Below are 16,848 nucleotides of genomic sequence, written 5' to 3'. Positions count from 1 at the left end.
ATGAAACTGTCAACACCAACCAACTTCTTGTAACTACTGAATAAAAAAAAAAAAAAAAACCAAAAAAAAAAAAAGCCCTGAACAATAAATGAGTTTATTTGTTGAAGATGTGAGTAAGTCAGGACTGTAGGAGTGTTGCTGTTCCCAGACTTACAGGATCACTTCAGGCAACTCAGCCAAGCTGTGGCTCAGCTCACCACATTTCCCACTAACTCTAGACAAAATAAGCAGGCAAGGAACAGGACCAGTATTTCAATCATGCTTCTCATTGCTGCTGTCACAAATCCACGTAGCTGAGAAACTTTCTAGAAACAAAAATTACCAATGCTGTTAAAGCATCAAGATTCCCCCATTCCTGCAATCTGCACAGATTGCCACCTCCAGATCCCCTTTTAGATCATCTCCATATCAGATACCTTTCCCACCCTTCTCCAGATGAACTCCACAATACAAAACTCATCCAACAGCCCTTCCTCTCATTTTCTATTCCTCCTCCATTCTTGGAAGAAAAATTGGCACTTCAGAAAAGTTATCTTCAGCATTCAAGGAGAGCTGCTTCATTTCTGTTCCAGAGATCACTAGCTAGAATTTTAAATGGTGGCTCTTTCAACATGTATGCTTAAATGAGCATTTTTTCAAGGCAAGACAGAGCTCTCAATTTCTTTTGCTCAATTTTGCCCTCAACCTGTCCCTTCAACAAATTGATCCACACTAAAAATAATGTGGGTGAAAAAAAAATAAAAGGGTGGGGAGGGAACAAAAAAAGTTTCATTTGGACTCACTCAGCCACTTTCAGCTCCATGAACACATCACTGCTGGGGCAGCACAAGGCTGCAGCAAAAGTCAGCAACTTTTCAAGTCCACCTGGCAGCAAGGAAAAGACCTGACACCAAAACCACCCTCTCAAACCCACGTGTGATCTTCTGTGGCAGCTCCGTTTACTGCCTGTCTTTCAGTCAACACTTTGACAAGATGAAGCCAGCACACCAAGGAACAGACAAATCCATTTAACATAGAGGCAAGTGAACCTGCATAAAAAAGGCTTTGTTTCCTACAGTGTTCATTCACTCCCCTGGGAAGGGCCATGAGCCTCTCCCAAAATTCTCTGCTGGCCTCTGGAAGTCCCTAAGCAGCACTGCTGGTGGTTTGTAACAGCAAGAGCAACTGCAGCAGGAGTGAGAACCTGCTTTTATCCAAACCTGGGGCCAGTATCCCAAGCCCTTCACATGCTGATTGACTGCATTTCAGTGCAGGGGCTCACAGCACCTCAGCATTAATGCTCAGCTACCAACTGCCAAGGACAGCTTTGCCCACCAACAGATTCCAGCCAGCCACCTGTGGAATCACTCTGCCAGAGGTTTTGTAAACAGAATGGTAAGAAGAAAAGAAAAGAAAAGAAAAGAAAAGAAAAGAAAAGAAAAGAAAAGAAAAGAAAAGAAAAGAAAAGAAAAGAAAAGAAAAGAAAAGAAAAGAAAAGAAAAGAAAAGAAAAGAAAAGAAAAGAAAAAAGAAAAGAAAAGAGAAAAGAGAAAAATTATGCTTATCTTTTTTCATTTTTAACTAGGATGAGTAGAAGCTCTAGAGGGATGGAAAGTCCTAGTTTGCAGAAACTAGAATGGAAATACCTGATCCATGAAAAGATTACACTGAGAATTAGCCATGAACTGAAGGGATTTTGCTTTGTCACTGTGGACTGTGTTGTTTCTTCTGCTACATCAATTCTTGCACAGCAAAAACTGGAGTCCATCTTTTATGAAAAGCATACAAATATATACATAGATACACACATATATTTAAGATAAAGAGAATACAAAGGATTAAACAGCAAAAAGACTGTCATGCTCTACAAGCGTTTCTCCCCAGTTATGTGGTAGCTTTCTCCTTTGTATCTTTTAATACCTTCTCCTGCAGTAGCTCTTCCTCATTAAAATAAATTAAGAACCTGTTTGCTCTTACTTGCACTCTGAATGCCAATGCTCAGAGATCTCAAAAGAGATCATGACACACCTGAAAGGATCTCCAAAGCATTTCTCAGCAGCAACATGGCATTGTGTCAAGAGAGGCAAGGCTGGCTAACTGGCAAAACAACAATTTTAAATGTATTTGGCCAGGCTAGGCCTGTAAAAACAAGATGCATTGTTAGCCAATGCAGTGGGCATTTATGTTCACAACAACTCCTTTTTTCCCTGAGTTTCCTAAGAACAAATTACTTGCTTATGTTGATATCCAAGTCCTTTGAAGAACACAGATTGACACCACCACCAGAGCTAAGTTGCAAAGAGGCTTTGATTTGCTATATGCAGGCTCTCCTGCAAAGAAATTTCCCCCTTTTTAAAATGCTTTTCAAGAATCATGTAAAACTTTTAAAAAGATGCTAAAGGAGATTACAATTTTTGGTCCTTCAACTACATTTGACCTCAATTATAGACTGGCTTTGCTGCAAGGTCATGGAGGCAAATGGTGCCAGCCTGGCAATCTGTGCAAATGCAGTGCTTTGATTTGCATGTTTGCAGACACTCTCCACACAGCCCCAAATCCGTGGTGGTGGGAACTGCACAGTGGGACTGCCTCTGATTATTTACACAACAACAGAGCAAGTGTCACACAGAAACTGCTCTGCACCCTGCCCCAAACAGAACAATTCCTCTGGAGAGGGGGGAGATGCAATTTAGGCTCTCTGACTCTGCAGAGTCAACCCTAAGAAAAGGTATGTGCTGAAACACTTTTGCTGGGACAATTTTCAACAGCCAGGTCTGTTGACTCCAGCTGCCCCTGTCCCAGGTTTGTTGCAATCTGTTTCTCAAGGCTGCAAGAGATGTTCTGGAGGACATTTCATCAAAGCTATCCCACACTTTATTGCTCTGTGTGAACTGATTGATGTTAGATTGCAAAATGTTTGTTGATATCACTGATATTATATATTTAACAGATTGCAAGTCCTCTGTCAGAATGTGCAAGACCTGAGAAGGTAAAAATTTCAAGGGTCCAGGACTGAATCTGAATTTAGGCAGATGAAAGGCAGTAAACAGGCATCACTGCTGGCTTCATACAGCTTACCTTCAATTAATGCAGAATTTCCCCTGTAATACTCTTGAGCTCAGCTACAATCAATACTTTTATCTCAGTTAACTCATTCTACTTAATTACTTCAGCAAATCCAGTTCCAGAGTAAAGACAGGGAATATATGAGTATGTGTGCACTTGCACATCCACATATAAACAAGCATGGAAATTGTCAGCACTACTGATTACAGAATATCCTTGCTTTGTATAGGATATATAGCTGAGGTAAAAAATACTGTCAAATATACCCAGTGGAAAAGTGACATTTTGAGTCAGACAGTTATTTAATACCTCCATTTAATGCTCTTATCTCCTTAACATACTTATTACACTTCCACATCCCAAGAACCACAAATAACAAAATTCTCTTCTTGTTCCCCAAGTTTCTCTCCACTCCAAGAAGGTGACAAAAACTGACCTGTCAAAGCAAAGGGCTACAGAGAGTGCCATGCAGAGGATTAAGTAAATAACTGAGTTAAGTCAGTCAACTGTGTTCGTTTCCTCTCTGTGGAGTGACCTGCTGCCCTCTCAGTTTTTTATTTGCTTTTGCACTGTACAGCCCTTATGTAACTGTTCCCTCCAGCTCATAAATTTCCAAGGTGAACAAAAGCTCAAATGATTACATTCAGCTTGGCCACAAAGGTGATTTTTTTCCAACTGACTTCTACTTACCAGATTCCATCATTTTAATAAAATAAAAATATTAAGCCCATTGGAGTTAAGTTGATTAATTTGGCTTATAAATGCTCATGCTTTTCCCATTTTTGATGGGAACATCATTTCTGATGATGTTAATAGCTACAAAGACTAAGACAGATTATGGCTGGAAAGGAAAAATGGTTTGGTGGTTGCTTTTCCTTCCCCTCTGCAGGCCTGGCTGGAGTTATTTTGGTTTGGGTACCTGGAGCTGCTTTTCATCTCCCCACGCATCACTTTGCCCACACCATACCCTACAAAAAGCAATCTGCCTTTTCAAACAGTTCCTACATAAAAAAGCCTGGAGATCCATTATCTGGGGCTATTTTCAGCCCTATCTCTGAAGCAGCCTGACCTGGAGTCACACAGAGGCAAAAGCAGGCACAGCCATAATCCTTCCTCCCTATGGCATGAGTGTACTCCTGATGTTCTCTTGGTCTGACCTCTCTGCAGCAGCGACAGCTATGGCTGGGGAGAACTGCAGCTGACAAAAGCCAAGAGAAAAGTGGCTCAGAAAAATGCACAAAACACCACCACATCCTCAGCAGTGTTCAGTGTGTACTCCCAGCAAGGGATAGAGTTTTATAGAAGATAAATTCTAGGATTTTTTTATTACATCGTGAAAGCGTGCTCATGTGTGAATGCTAAAAATAAATATAATTTGTTTATAGCACAGATGATAGAAAATTCAGCCTAGATTCATGTAGCATGGACATAATTAACAAGTCAGAAAAAAAATTAATCTCCCACAAGTTTACTTTGAGACCTACTTTACTCCTCCTCAAAACATTAATTAAACCTTTATAATCATTGCAACTAAAACTTGATGAAACATCAAGCTCCAGACCTTCAAAATACTGGAAGCATTTTATCTCCAACATACAGCACATGACAATTGTCTATACTCCTTATGAACTCTTTCCACACATGAACAAATAGAATTATTACCTGAATTATTATTAGTAGTAGTATTATTTTCTCTGAATTACCAGGGTCTGGACCCAGCCACCAGCAGACAGTAGGTAAACTGCCAGCTGACAGCTCCTACTTTTTCAGCATCAAGTATGCTGTTGCACTGGCAAAGGTGCACTTCACCTAGCAAGTCCTTTCATCAGAAAGTATTTTATCTCACTGGGGAGAGTTTAATGTGACAATCAAAATATAATCATAAGTATTGAATATTAGACTTTCACTGAAAAGTTGTTAATATGCTTGCCTGTTCTTTAAAGAAAACCATTTGTTTTTGTGAAGATACACATCCCTGGTGATTTCAGACCAGAGAAAATACATGGAATGAAAGGCTGCTGTTTGCCCTTCCTCTTAAAGAAACTATCCTCATTCCTTACCTAGAATGTAGCTTCTAGTATTTGCCACATTGTGGTATTTACTTACTGTATATCATTAACTGTTTGACCCCTCTGGCAGGTAGAGGCTTTTAGAAAAGGAAAGAGAAGAGAGATACAATATTTGGGGAAAAAACCCCTTTAATCCATAATCCTTCTGTGATTATCTCAGGTCTTTCCAGGAAGAATCCTGCAGGAGAATCCCAGCTTCATGTTAAACCAGGGCAAAAAATACTCTTTGATCATCAAACATGCTTTAAGATCCAACAAAGCCCCAAGAGAAGTGATATTACATGGATTACTGGTAACTTAAACACTGAAAAGAAATGTATGTGGAAATACCCATTCTGTAAATAAGCCAAAGCAGAAAAGCCAAGAACAAATTCTCAGCTGATCTGTAATATCTGATCAGTCTCAGACTGATGAAACTGCCAAATATATAATGCAAAATATATAATTTTACTTTCTTTATATAAAGAAAGTAAAACTTATTAGCAAATCAGCCCACAGGAAGAACAGCCCCAGGGGAGAGGCAGATCTCACAAGGAAAACAACATGACAAAATCCAGAAAACAAGTTTAAATATAATATTTGTGCCAAACCATGGCACAAAACCAATGCAGTAACTTTCTGTCAGTGGCAAGGTCAGGTATAAATCTGGGACTGAAATGTGCAGGTAAGCCAACACTGCACAGCAGTGGCTCCCACCATGTGGAGCAGGGCTGCTGCAGAGGGGCAGCAAGGGCATGAGAGGGAGGATGCTCCAGCCCACTCTTCATCCCTCTGAAAAGATGTCTGAAATTTCATGCCAAAAGAGCTTTACAGACATGCTCAGAGAGGGAGAACAAGATAAAAAAGGACATAAAGAAGGGGACAGGTAGCTACAGATGTTTTAAGAGAAAGCCAGCGAGGCAGATAAAAAACCCAAGAGCAGAAAATCATTGTGCCAAAGAAAAGATGGAAAAAATGGACCAGCAGTGATGAGCACTGAATATCACAAGATGAAGGCAAATGCAGGCTAAAGTGCAACTGCTTTATAATTTTATTTTTAGTCATACTGTTAAAGAAAATGGGCTTTCAAAGGTGATGGCTAGCCTGTTCATCTGCCTTTAATCTTAATATAGACCTGCTAGGATCTATAAAGACTACAAGACCACCATAAAGGGAACTTTTAATGTTGCTGTAAAATCTTTACTGAAGAAGAGTTCAAACTCCAATTTACAGATCTTGAATCAAATTTTTCAAAGTTCAGAGCGTGGTATTTTCAAATGTTCCTCATCAGAAGTGTTTTCAAGAGCACTTAGGAAAAAGGGTTCATTTTTTTCTCTTACCAGTAATGGCAAGGCTAGCAAGAATTAATGCATGCAAGTTGTGATGGATTCTCAAACCCAAAAACATCTCTCTCCAGCCAGAAAACATTTAAAAATTTGACAAAATTCAAGTAAACTCAGGCTAGTGGCATTTATGAACCAGTCACTTCCAATTAATTCCCCATTCCCAATCACATCAGGTTTCACACAGTCTTCCCCTCATGAAAGAGCTGACTAAATTTCAGAGAAGGCAAGCAGGAAGCAAAGTTATTTATTGAAGTAGAAGCAGCAGATGCTCCACCAAGCAGCCTGCTCTTCTGCTGGGCAGAGACCTAAACCCAGCCCTGAGGCACTGGGAAGAATCAGAGTGACTTCTGGAAAGGTACATTTTCTACAGAGCATTTCTTTGCTTCTGCTGAACCATGAAATATTCATGTCAATTCATTACATATCAATGCATTTGTATATTCCCCTGTTATCATGTGTCCGAATGAAAACAGTCTGTTGTGAATAATTTACTCCTGAATCACCAGCCAGCTTTCTTCTTCAAAGCCAGATCTTCATTATTCATCAAATCTCATCTATGGCTGACAACTGTTTAGAAAATATGTTCTCTTCTAAACTTAGGGAAGGTACCAGTATGTGTGTATTTGATGTGCTACAAAACTTGATATTTAGAAGAGATATGCTAACAATAAAGTAAAAATACTTATAAAGACTATAAAACATGACAGTTTCAAGTTAGTGGGCTGGATCCAGTGTGTAACAACAAGCTGTTCAACCTCCAGTAGGAGTCTCTGTGACCGATCTTTCCAGGAGGTCCCCAAACCCCAAACCTCATCCCATCACAGGAGTATAGAGCCTGATGCAGAGTGCCTCAACCCAAAGATTTACAGCAGAGAACTTATTTAATGCACAGCCAAAGGCTATGTGAAAGCAGAGCTCCTCAGAATAAATGTACATTGACTCAAGAGGTGACAATGCTAACTACTCCATGGCTGTTTCAGTAAGGACCAGTTTAACTCACAGCTCACTGGTACCCTCAGGGAAGGAGGCAAAATTGTGTTTGATGGCAGTTCCAAAAATGCATTTGCACACCCATTTCCCTCTGCAGCATGAAGGGGCATTGCTAAAATAACTCATTTTGATTTTGTTGTGGGGCTCTTTGCTAAGAGACAGTACAGTGTCTCAGAAATGTGTATTCTTCCATCCCCGACTCTCTCTGCAGAGGGTGAAAGGAATATTGCTTGATGTTACTGTAAAAGCCATTACTGGGGGAAAAAACAGTTTCAAAACAGGAGTCACTAACTACATAATCCCCTTGTGAAACACAACAGCGATTCTGAGTCAAGGATGCACTTTTTAATGAACGTAGGTTTTTCTGCCATTTGCTCACTAATGTACTCAGTGTACTCATTATAATGTGCTCCCTTGTAACCATTTTATTCAAAGCAACCTTTTTTCCATTTGCTGCTAATAGAACACAATGGTTTTCAATCTCAAAATACTGAGCAGAAAACTCCACTTCTCTGAGGTCAGGAAAACACCTGAAGGCACAGCCATTATTGTACTGGTCACTGCAGAGAACCACAAGTGAAGAAGGCTCAGGGAGGATCAGCTTCCACTGACTGCAAAGAAAAGTGAACCAACAGAATGACTCCAACAATACCTTCTGCCTCTGTAGGATCTCAGACAATATGTACCTTCATCCTTGGCTTGGCTTAGCCAAGCTGGAATTCAATCATCCTATGCACATGTATATTGCAGGTGTATGGACTGAGGTATTCCTAATTCAGGCACTCTTGCTATTACAATACTATGAAATACAAGGAACCTTGCTAAACGTTAACTATTAACATCAAAATTCCCAAATCAGCTCATGGCATGATTTGCAGTAGCTACTGCTAAGAAATGAGGTTTTGAAATTTACTAAAACATCACAGAGAGAAAAGATACCAAATTGAAACACATTTCCTGTTAGAAAAGAACAGCAAATGTGAAGATGGGAATCTGTGCCTTCAGCACAATCCTATGGACTATAAAGATAAAAAAAGGAATGTTCAGCACTGATAGAGCCATATATATATATACAGATATCTTTCAGGCAGATAAGGCCAGGTTGCATAATGTGACAGGTAATAAGTAACTTAAGAATGGGTGTTATGTAAAATAAAAAGGAGTCTTTTCCTTCATTTGTTCTAAAATGTAATTTGTGAGCTTTACTCTTTTTAACTAATTTTAGTGTTGAATTAAAAAAAGACTAATTGAATTTGCAGTGCACGGTACACAAACAGAATTATAAGATCAAGTTTGATTTCTACATCCTCTGATTTTTCAAGCTTAATGTAAAGAGAGCTGCCAACATATATGTCATATATATATGTTAATGTATATGTCATATCTTCTTTATATGAAGATAGAAAAAAAAAAAGCAAAAATTGCATTCACCATCCAGAATGTTTTTTTGTATCCAAAGATGGACCTCAATTTCAAGTCCATTAAAGGGCCAGTGGTGATGAATCAACTGACTTGATTTGGATGCAGTGAATTCAGCAGTAGGTAAAACACCTCAGTGGATGTGTAGCTACATCAGGTGTATATATTTTGCAAAAGGAAGCTTACCTGTCCATTTTTCCCCAGTTCCATTTCAACTATTGCAACAGGAGTGTTTATCTGATCAACATGCCTCAACTGTGCCTTCAGGTCCACTCTCCAGTTCATGTTTTTCAGGACATTATCCCAGCGGCTCTGATTGATCAGGCTCTCGTGGATTTGAGTCCGGTGGTTCTTCCAAAATTTTGCAATGACTGCAGCCTGATCTGATGTGATGCCACCTTGTTTTTTGGTCTGGGCAGTGAGGAAAGCTTCCAGCTGATTCAAATCCATGTCTGCTGAAGCAATTGACTGTAGGAAAATAAAGGGAGTAAAAGGGAAAAGCTTGCTTAACTGAGGACTTTAAGGACACATCTTTAGGGTTTGACAAATATGGGATTTTAAAATGGTTGCACAAACAAACCAGGTTATGCAAATAACCTGACACCTTTCATTAAAACTCAGTTTGCAAGTGTTTACTACTAATCCCAGATTCTGCCCCACAGCAGCTGGAGGGGAGTGGGTTGGCTCCAGCAATGAGCTGGGAGCACCTCTGGGAATTCAGCATTGTATGGGGTAGCAAGGAGGCTTCTCCCTGTCTCCTGGCCCTTTCCTCACTGTGCCACAGACATTCCCAAATGGACAGTGCCACAAACACTGTGTCAGGTGTGGCACTGCACTGCTACCCTGCTGGGCCAGGAAACAGGAAGGCTGGGACACAGAAGGTGGGCTCATGGGCTGGAACAATGAAGGGACAGCCCAGCTCATTGCAACACCCACAGCTTCATCTGCCACCTCCACACCACAAACAAGGAACAAAACTGGTAAGTGCTGCACCAGCAAAGCAGGGCCTGCAGCAGCAAGAGCCTTTCAAGGGAGAGTCTAAATGCCAAATGCAACTGCATTTTTTCCTCTGTATTATTCTATCCATAAGGCCCAAAGAGCCTTAACAAAGCACCTGCAGCTTCTTTTAGAGCATTGGTGGATTTTGTCAGGCTTTATTTGTATTTTGCAACAGACTGGAAGGGGTCATTTACTCCTTGTCCCTGTGCAGCAACAGAAGCAGTAGTAGTAGTAGTAGTAGTAGTAGTAACAATTACAACAACAACAATAATAATAAACAATGATAATAACCCTTTTTATATAGATATCCAGTTTTTTCCATCTAGTTTTTCAAAACTGATAAACCCACAGCCTTGTATTTGCATTGCCTCAGTGGGACTAGCCGCTGCTATACATGGCCACAAAGGGAGAATGGGAGGTAGAAAAAGGAAGCTGTGGTTAAACTTCCTCATTGTCATTTCAAGCAGATGCTTTTGCTTCATTTTCACACAAAATGGATGCAATTTCTCCAAAATGAGCACACCACCTCCAAGCACATGCTGACATGGAGCACAGCAAGGTGAAGTGCAGCCAGTCCTTGGATTTGCCTCTGTTTAATCTTCCCTGATGTGGTACTGCTACAGCTGCATTCCTCAATGAGGAACCACAGCCTCGTTCCTTTAGCCAGGGCTGTGACATCGTGTGGCTTTGGGCTGCACACACACACTGTGCACCTCACACTGCCTGTCTGCACACTGGGCAGTGCTGATCTAAAAATGGAGGTGTTTGTAGTGTTTTTTTTACAAGGGATGAGCTGCCTTGCCTTGCTTTCACAATAGATCAGCTGCCATCTGTTATGTGATTGAGAAAAGAAATGGCAATCAACACTAGGAGTAAACCCCCGGCTGTATTAAGGCTCCAGCTTAACAGGAGCATCTGTGATTTTATTACAAACTCTGAGCTGCCTAGTGCACCATTCTGGCTTTTCTATAGGGCATTTGACATATTGGTACATACTGCTTGCTTTATATCAGAAATATTTAACTTAAGAGGTAATTATCCTGTACTAACTCATTATGCTGGAAGTGAAAACAGCACTTTTTATTTCCAGAAGAAAAGCTATTCTGACTTACAGTCCTTTCCTACAGCCACATCTTACACTGTCTACTAACAGCAGTGTGGAGTATTTTCTGCTTCAGTATTTTTCACATCACTGCATCTGTGTTTGTGTGCAGTGTGACACTGCTTCTGCTCGTGTACTCCTGTGCTGGCTGATGTGAACGGGGGAGGAGGACAGGTGAATCAACAAGCACAGACCCCAGCACCTTCAGCAAGCCCTGGCAAGATCCAGTTCAGATGCAGACTTTCTCCCCAGTTCAGCTGTGCAGAAAATTGCCTTCTGTTTTATTCCTGTGCAGAAACCAAGAACACAAACTGTGTCCTCTGCACTGAGTGAAGCAAAGGTGTCATGGCAAAACACTTCATTTATGTTAAATGTTAACCTAATGCAGATTCATGGTGATACCAGGCACCCCTTTTCTAGGCTTGACTTCATAACCTTTGAGCATTTCACATTTGCAATCCTCTGGATTTTTTTTTAACCTCACTCCCTTCACAACAACCCTTTTTGCAAGATGCAGCAAGATTTCTGGCAGTGCCCTTCTAAGCTGATAAAAAACTGCAGACACAAAGTTCTTATTGTGCTTGACACGTGATATAAATCTGACTTTGAAGTGTATCCAGACAAGGAAGCTTATGACCAAACTGGAAATTTTAAGCATAAGGAACACAAAACAATATTAATAGAGCATATACAGGACAGTTCAACCTGGCTATTTGGTAAAGAATATCAAGAGATTGATTAATTAAGGTGTGGTGTGAGCTACATTTAAAAACTCTGCACCTTTATGTATAATAAGCACCCCAATATAGTTTGCTACCAAGACAGTCCCACATAAAGCCAGAGGAATCATGTGTGATAATTAGCCATCATTTATACCTCCCTTATATACACATGTGCACAGGTGCACACAACAGGGACAGTTTAATACTCTACACATAAAAGAAACTGACTGCACACAGGCAAGAACACAAAAGGTAGCAATCATACTGTACTTTGATGCAGTATTTATCAGATAATGCATACCTTAAATAACACAGCCTTGTAATCCAGCATTCAGACTAGAATCTCTCCCTTCTTGGAAATATGACTACTACTTAAAAATTCCTTAAAAAAATTAACTGGAAGTGGGTACAAACAAAGAGTTATATTTTGGTACAGCTGCATGAAGATTTTAATTAATGAAGACATATTTTCTTTGAAATTCCTAAACAAATCCCACTGGCTATAATGGTTTTCAAGTCACATAAGAGGAGTAACTCATTTTAGTATTCTTTTTCATCTTAACTTGGAAACATTTCACTGTGGACAAAAATGAAAGACTATTTAAAGTCTTTGCTGATCTTTCTGGTCTCTTGTTGCATGAACATTTACACAATCTATTCTTCAAACAAATGTAGTTCTACTCCATTGCTTATATGAAGGGCCTCACTTCAGAATTTTTTTAAGCTTGGGAAATGTTTTATTTTAACTTGGCAAAAAATTATATTTCAAATCACATTCTGCACAGCATTACAAACAGTTCTTTCTATTACTTTTAACAATGCTCATTTATTACATAGAATATCCAATTATAGAGGATACATCTGATTGGTATTTCTAAGGATTGATTTAAGTTAGAATATGAGTGGTTCTTCTGTGCTTATATCTGGAGACAGATGAAATGTATCTGATTAGAAGTCTCCCTCTCATGCTATTAAACCCCAGGAGCTTCAGATGAGCATTTATCAGCCCCAGGACAATGACAATTATCAGCTGTTATTCAACTCCAACTGCCAGGGTGAGGATTGTTTCACTGCTGGAATAAACAACACATGCATAGTTTAGCATCCTAACTGGAAAATTCTCAGAACTTAAAGGTATTGAAACCTGTTTTATCCATCTGCTGCTACAGCTGAACCACTGTCAGCATTGGTTCTAAGAGTGAAACATCTTATTAATGCCAATTTCTTAGCCCAGACAGACCTTAAAGTGCAAAATAATTGCCATATCTTCAGTCACTGTACTGTTAGTGACACATAATTATGTTATAGAGGCTTTATACTCTCAGGTAATTTCAGTTTTTGTTGGTAATCACAAGTAATTTAGCATTTCAACATAAAAATCTTCAACTAACAAAAACCAGAAAAGCTCTCTTAAGAATGTACAGAATCACAGCTGTTCTATGCCAGTGCCAAATGTAAATTAACTTTACTGTGACTATTCACTTAAATATCTAAGTAAGAAAAGTAAGAAATGTCTATTTCAAAACTAGAGTCTGTAAAACAACACCATTAGATATTAAAAAATTCCTCACATTATGTATTTTGTGATTTGATAAAACATTTTTCTTTTCCCCCCCAAGAAAGCACAGCTTATGGACAGTATGTCATTACAAGCACACAAATCCTTTCCTTTCCAGAGGCTGGGCAGATGCTTTTGAACAGCAAGAAACAGTTTTAGTCATACTGAATTCTCCTTGTGTTCTCCTTCAACACAAACCCACTGTGTCTTCAAATACAATTCACCAATAAAAATAAGACTTCAAATACCATTTCCTTAATGAAACAATATTTGGTAATCTGGAGAGTTTTGTATTAGCCTAATTAGATCCATCAGACATGTGCCCTGGTACACAGAACAGGAAAACAGACTTAAATTCATTATCTCTTCTGAGAAATAAAGCCTGACAAGCATGCAGTACTAGTGAGAAGCAACAACTGGTAAAACCCACTGGGAAAAAAAAGAACACATTTCATTTTCAGAAGAAAAACATGACTTGTCAAGCATCACAGAAGAGCTCTAAGAGCTGGGCACAGCAGCACGTGGAGGCATTTCCTCCAGCTGACCCCCAGAAGTGCCAGCCTGCAGCACAAAGCAGTCCCAAGCTCAAGGAAACAAACAACTCAGTGCCATGGGCTGTGCTGCTGAACTCGCCTCCTCAGGCATTTGGGAGGTGGGGTAAGAGGTTATTCCTGCACCACAGCCCCTCTCATTCCTGTGCTTTGAGAAACAGAGCCCTGCAAGCCATTTCTGAGCCGCCAGGAATGCATGCAGGAGCTGTGGAAGCAGCTGCACACAGGAGGAATGTGCCAGGGAACCTTGCTCAGCTGAACATCTCCAGCACACAGAGCCCACTCTGGGTAACACCAACGTGCATCTCTCACTCATCAGCCTCGGGAGAAAACATTTCCTGGATTTGGGGGCAAACAGCAGCTGCCTGCAGGGAAGAGAAGCAGCTCAGAACAGCACACGAGAGCTGCTGACACTGTGCTATCAGTCAGAGTCAGCTCAGCGTGTTCCTCTGCAGAGAGCAGCTTGTGACAGGAGGAATCCAACATCTTCCCAACACTGTGGTTTCTGGGCCTTCCTTTGTATGCAGGAGCCTGACTCTCCCAAGGGCTGCTGAGATGTCCAGCCCTGTAAAAACGAGCTGTTCCCACAGATGGGCCCTGGATATAAGTCCAGAAGACTTTCCCACGTTTCTGGAGATAGCGGAGGTTTGCAACTAGTTGGTAGGTTGTGCCTCACAAACACTGTTTATTACAGTCCAAGAGCTCTCCTGAGAATCAGAATTAAGATAAAATTAGATACAACAGCCTGCAGCCTGTCTGCACTTGGAAATGGTGATCCATCTTTTGGGAAAAAACCCCCCAAAACTAAAGGCTTCTACACCCCCCAGAAATTTCTAAGTCAGAAATCACAAGTGACCCTAGTACATTCAGTATTTCTACCACAAAGTAGAAAGATTTTAACTCATCTTAAATCTTCATCAAATCCATGGGGGATCACACTAATTCTTTTATTTACATTCCATACCATGTCCCAGTATTACTTTTATTTACTTCTTATGGGGCTGTAGTGAAAGCAGCAAAAACAGTTTACTAAGAGAAAAGAACCACTGAACCTGTGAACCATTAAGAGGTTAATAAATACATTTATTTAAACCCTGTAGCTTACTTTTTTTCCAGTATGTAACAGGTCTTCTGCAACAACTATTTTTTTATTCCAACCTTTTGGTTCCTTGCCAAGGAGGCACTCACCAGGTCAACAGAGGTTCAGCAGACTTGTAAATATTTTTAAATTTGACTTCTGATTTTCATGAAGCTTTCTTCTTGGATGGGAGAACTCGCAACACACACCAACACAAAAATTATGGAACTGCTACTGCAGATGGGAAAAACGTGTGTGTGGATGATCAAGTTTCAGGCAAATTGAAAATTACATCCTTCCTGTGTTCCTGATCTTATTAAGCTTGATTCCACACAGACTTGTCAACTGTGCACATGAGAGGAAAAAACTCCTCTCAATGGGTCACTTCCATGCTTCTTCACTCACTCCTCCATCTTCACCCCCACAATTCCCACGCTCCCACAAAGCAGAAACCCCCTAAACACCAACTTTTTTTTTGCATACAAGCTCACCAAACTATGTTCTTTGTTAAATTTTTTTTTTTTTGCTTTAAAGTTCAATCACAGAGGAGTAAATACTATTTTTGATCTAGCTTATAACTGAACACAAAAGAGACCTTAGCATTAGTTTTAAAAGCATGTGAAGCGACCACAATATTTTTTCTCCAGCCTGCCCCTGCCAGGAGTCTGTGCAGCTGCTAGAAATGCCCTGTTTGAACCCACAACACCATAAAACACCACTTCCTAAATTTATTTGCAGAAGGTGTCATTTTACTGTGGTGTGAAGATGCATTTGATGACAAAAGAGGATGAAGGGCTGATGAAAACAGGCAGCCACCAGAGGAGCCGCAACCTGAGCCGTGTTCTGCGGTCACATCGCGCTTCCTGGAAACCTCAGGTGGCTCCCCCACCCCAGAAAATATCTTCAGCTGAAGGAAAACTGAGAGTCACCAGGATAACTCAGTCTGCACCTACTCTGTCTACAGAGGAGACACTTACAGCACTTATAAAACAAACTAATAACAAAAACAGAACAAGCCCACCCACGGATAACATCACTCATAGATGGATATCCAAACGATGCCTGCAGACTCAGATTATGAGGAGATACTAAAAGCTTGGATTTTAAGCAATAAACATTAAAAAAGCACCAGCCCTTCCTTCCTGTGTAAGTTCTCAAAACATTTGTATTATTTAAAATAGGAAGAGGAAGAGTTATACAAGAAAAAAGGCAATGGCGAGTGCTCCTCAGAGAGCACAGATAGGTTGGACCGGCTGGAGGGAGATAAAACATGGAACAAAACAAAAGTTCTATTAATAGCAGATGTACTTGCAACAATAAAGGTGATATAGCAGGATTAAAAATATAAACATATTGAAATTAAAGATACAAATATAAATTGTCTAACCTGACCTGTACTCTACTGAATTACAGCAAAGAAAAAAAAATCCCAGACTTTGTTAATAGTTTTTTCCCCACTCAAGTTCAGTTTTTTGCTGTGGTTTAGAAAGCATTTTGCTTCTTGGGGTGGAGGGAAAGAAATGTCATATTCCCAGTATTCTTAAAGATGCAACTGTATTACGGAGAAGTTTGAGAGGTTCAACCTCTTTCAAAATGTATGTGCACACACATGCTCCCTGAAGGTTTCAGCAGAAGGGAGCTGTTTTCTTGGAGGACATACAGATCTTTAGAGGTTACATTACTCAGTCTAAAATGGTTTCTTCTCCAGCCCTGAAGGAGTTGGATTCAGGAGCAAGAACACTCATCAGATGAAAGCTGTTTAATGGACTATTGCCAAAGACAGAAAGGTAAATAAAAGGCAGAAGAAATCCAGATAGGACAGAAAATAGCAGATGGTAAATAAAAAAAAAAAAAAAATCACGAGAGGGAGTAAAAGCAGGAAAAGAGAGACAGACACAGTGACAGTCCTGGAACTGGTGACATGACCTGTTATTCCCTTGGGAGACCACGTGCTCAGCCCTTTCTTCTTCCCCTCTACTCTCTTACAATAA

General features: G+C 40.1%; 1 protein-coding gene across 1 annotated transcript in view; it reads right to left on the bottom strand.

The window, feature by feature from the left end:
* COMMD1 (copper metabolism domain containing 1) overlaps nt 1–16,848 on the bottom strand; it is a 66,985-nt gene that overhangs the window by 39,548 nt on the left and 10,589 nt on the right. Inside the window, exon 2 of the mRNA XM_054290346.1 lies at nt 9,034–9,315. Coding sequence (XP_054146321.1) covers nt 9,034–9,315 — 282 coding nt within the window. The remainder of the gene's footprint in view (nt 1–9,033; nt 9,316–16,848) is intronic.

This window comes from Melozone crissalis, unplaced genomic scaffold (genome assembly GCF_028551555.1).
Source record: "Melozone crissalis strain CALT ecotype California unplaced genomic scaffold, PUWL_Pcris_2 ptg000081l_1, whole genome shotgun sequence".
NCBI classification, from domain to species: domain Eukaryota; kingdom Metazoa; phylum Chordata; class Aves; order Passeriformes; family Passerellidae; genus Melozone; species Melozone crissalis.
The sequence above is the reverse complement of the archived record's forward strand: the minus strand, read 5'-3'. Positions and strand labels throughout refer to the sequence as shown.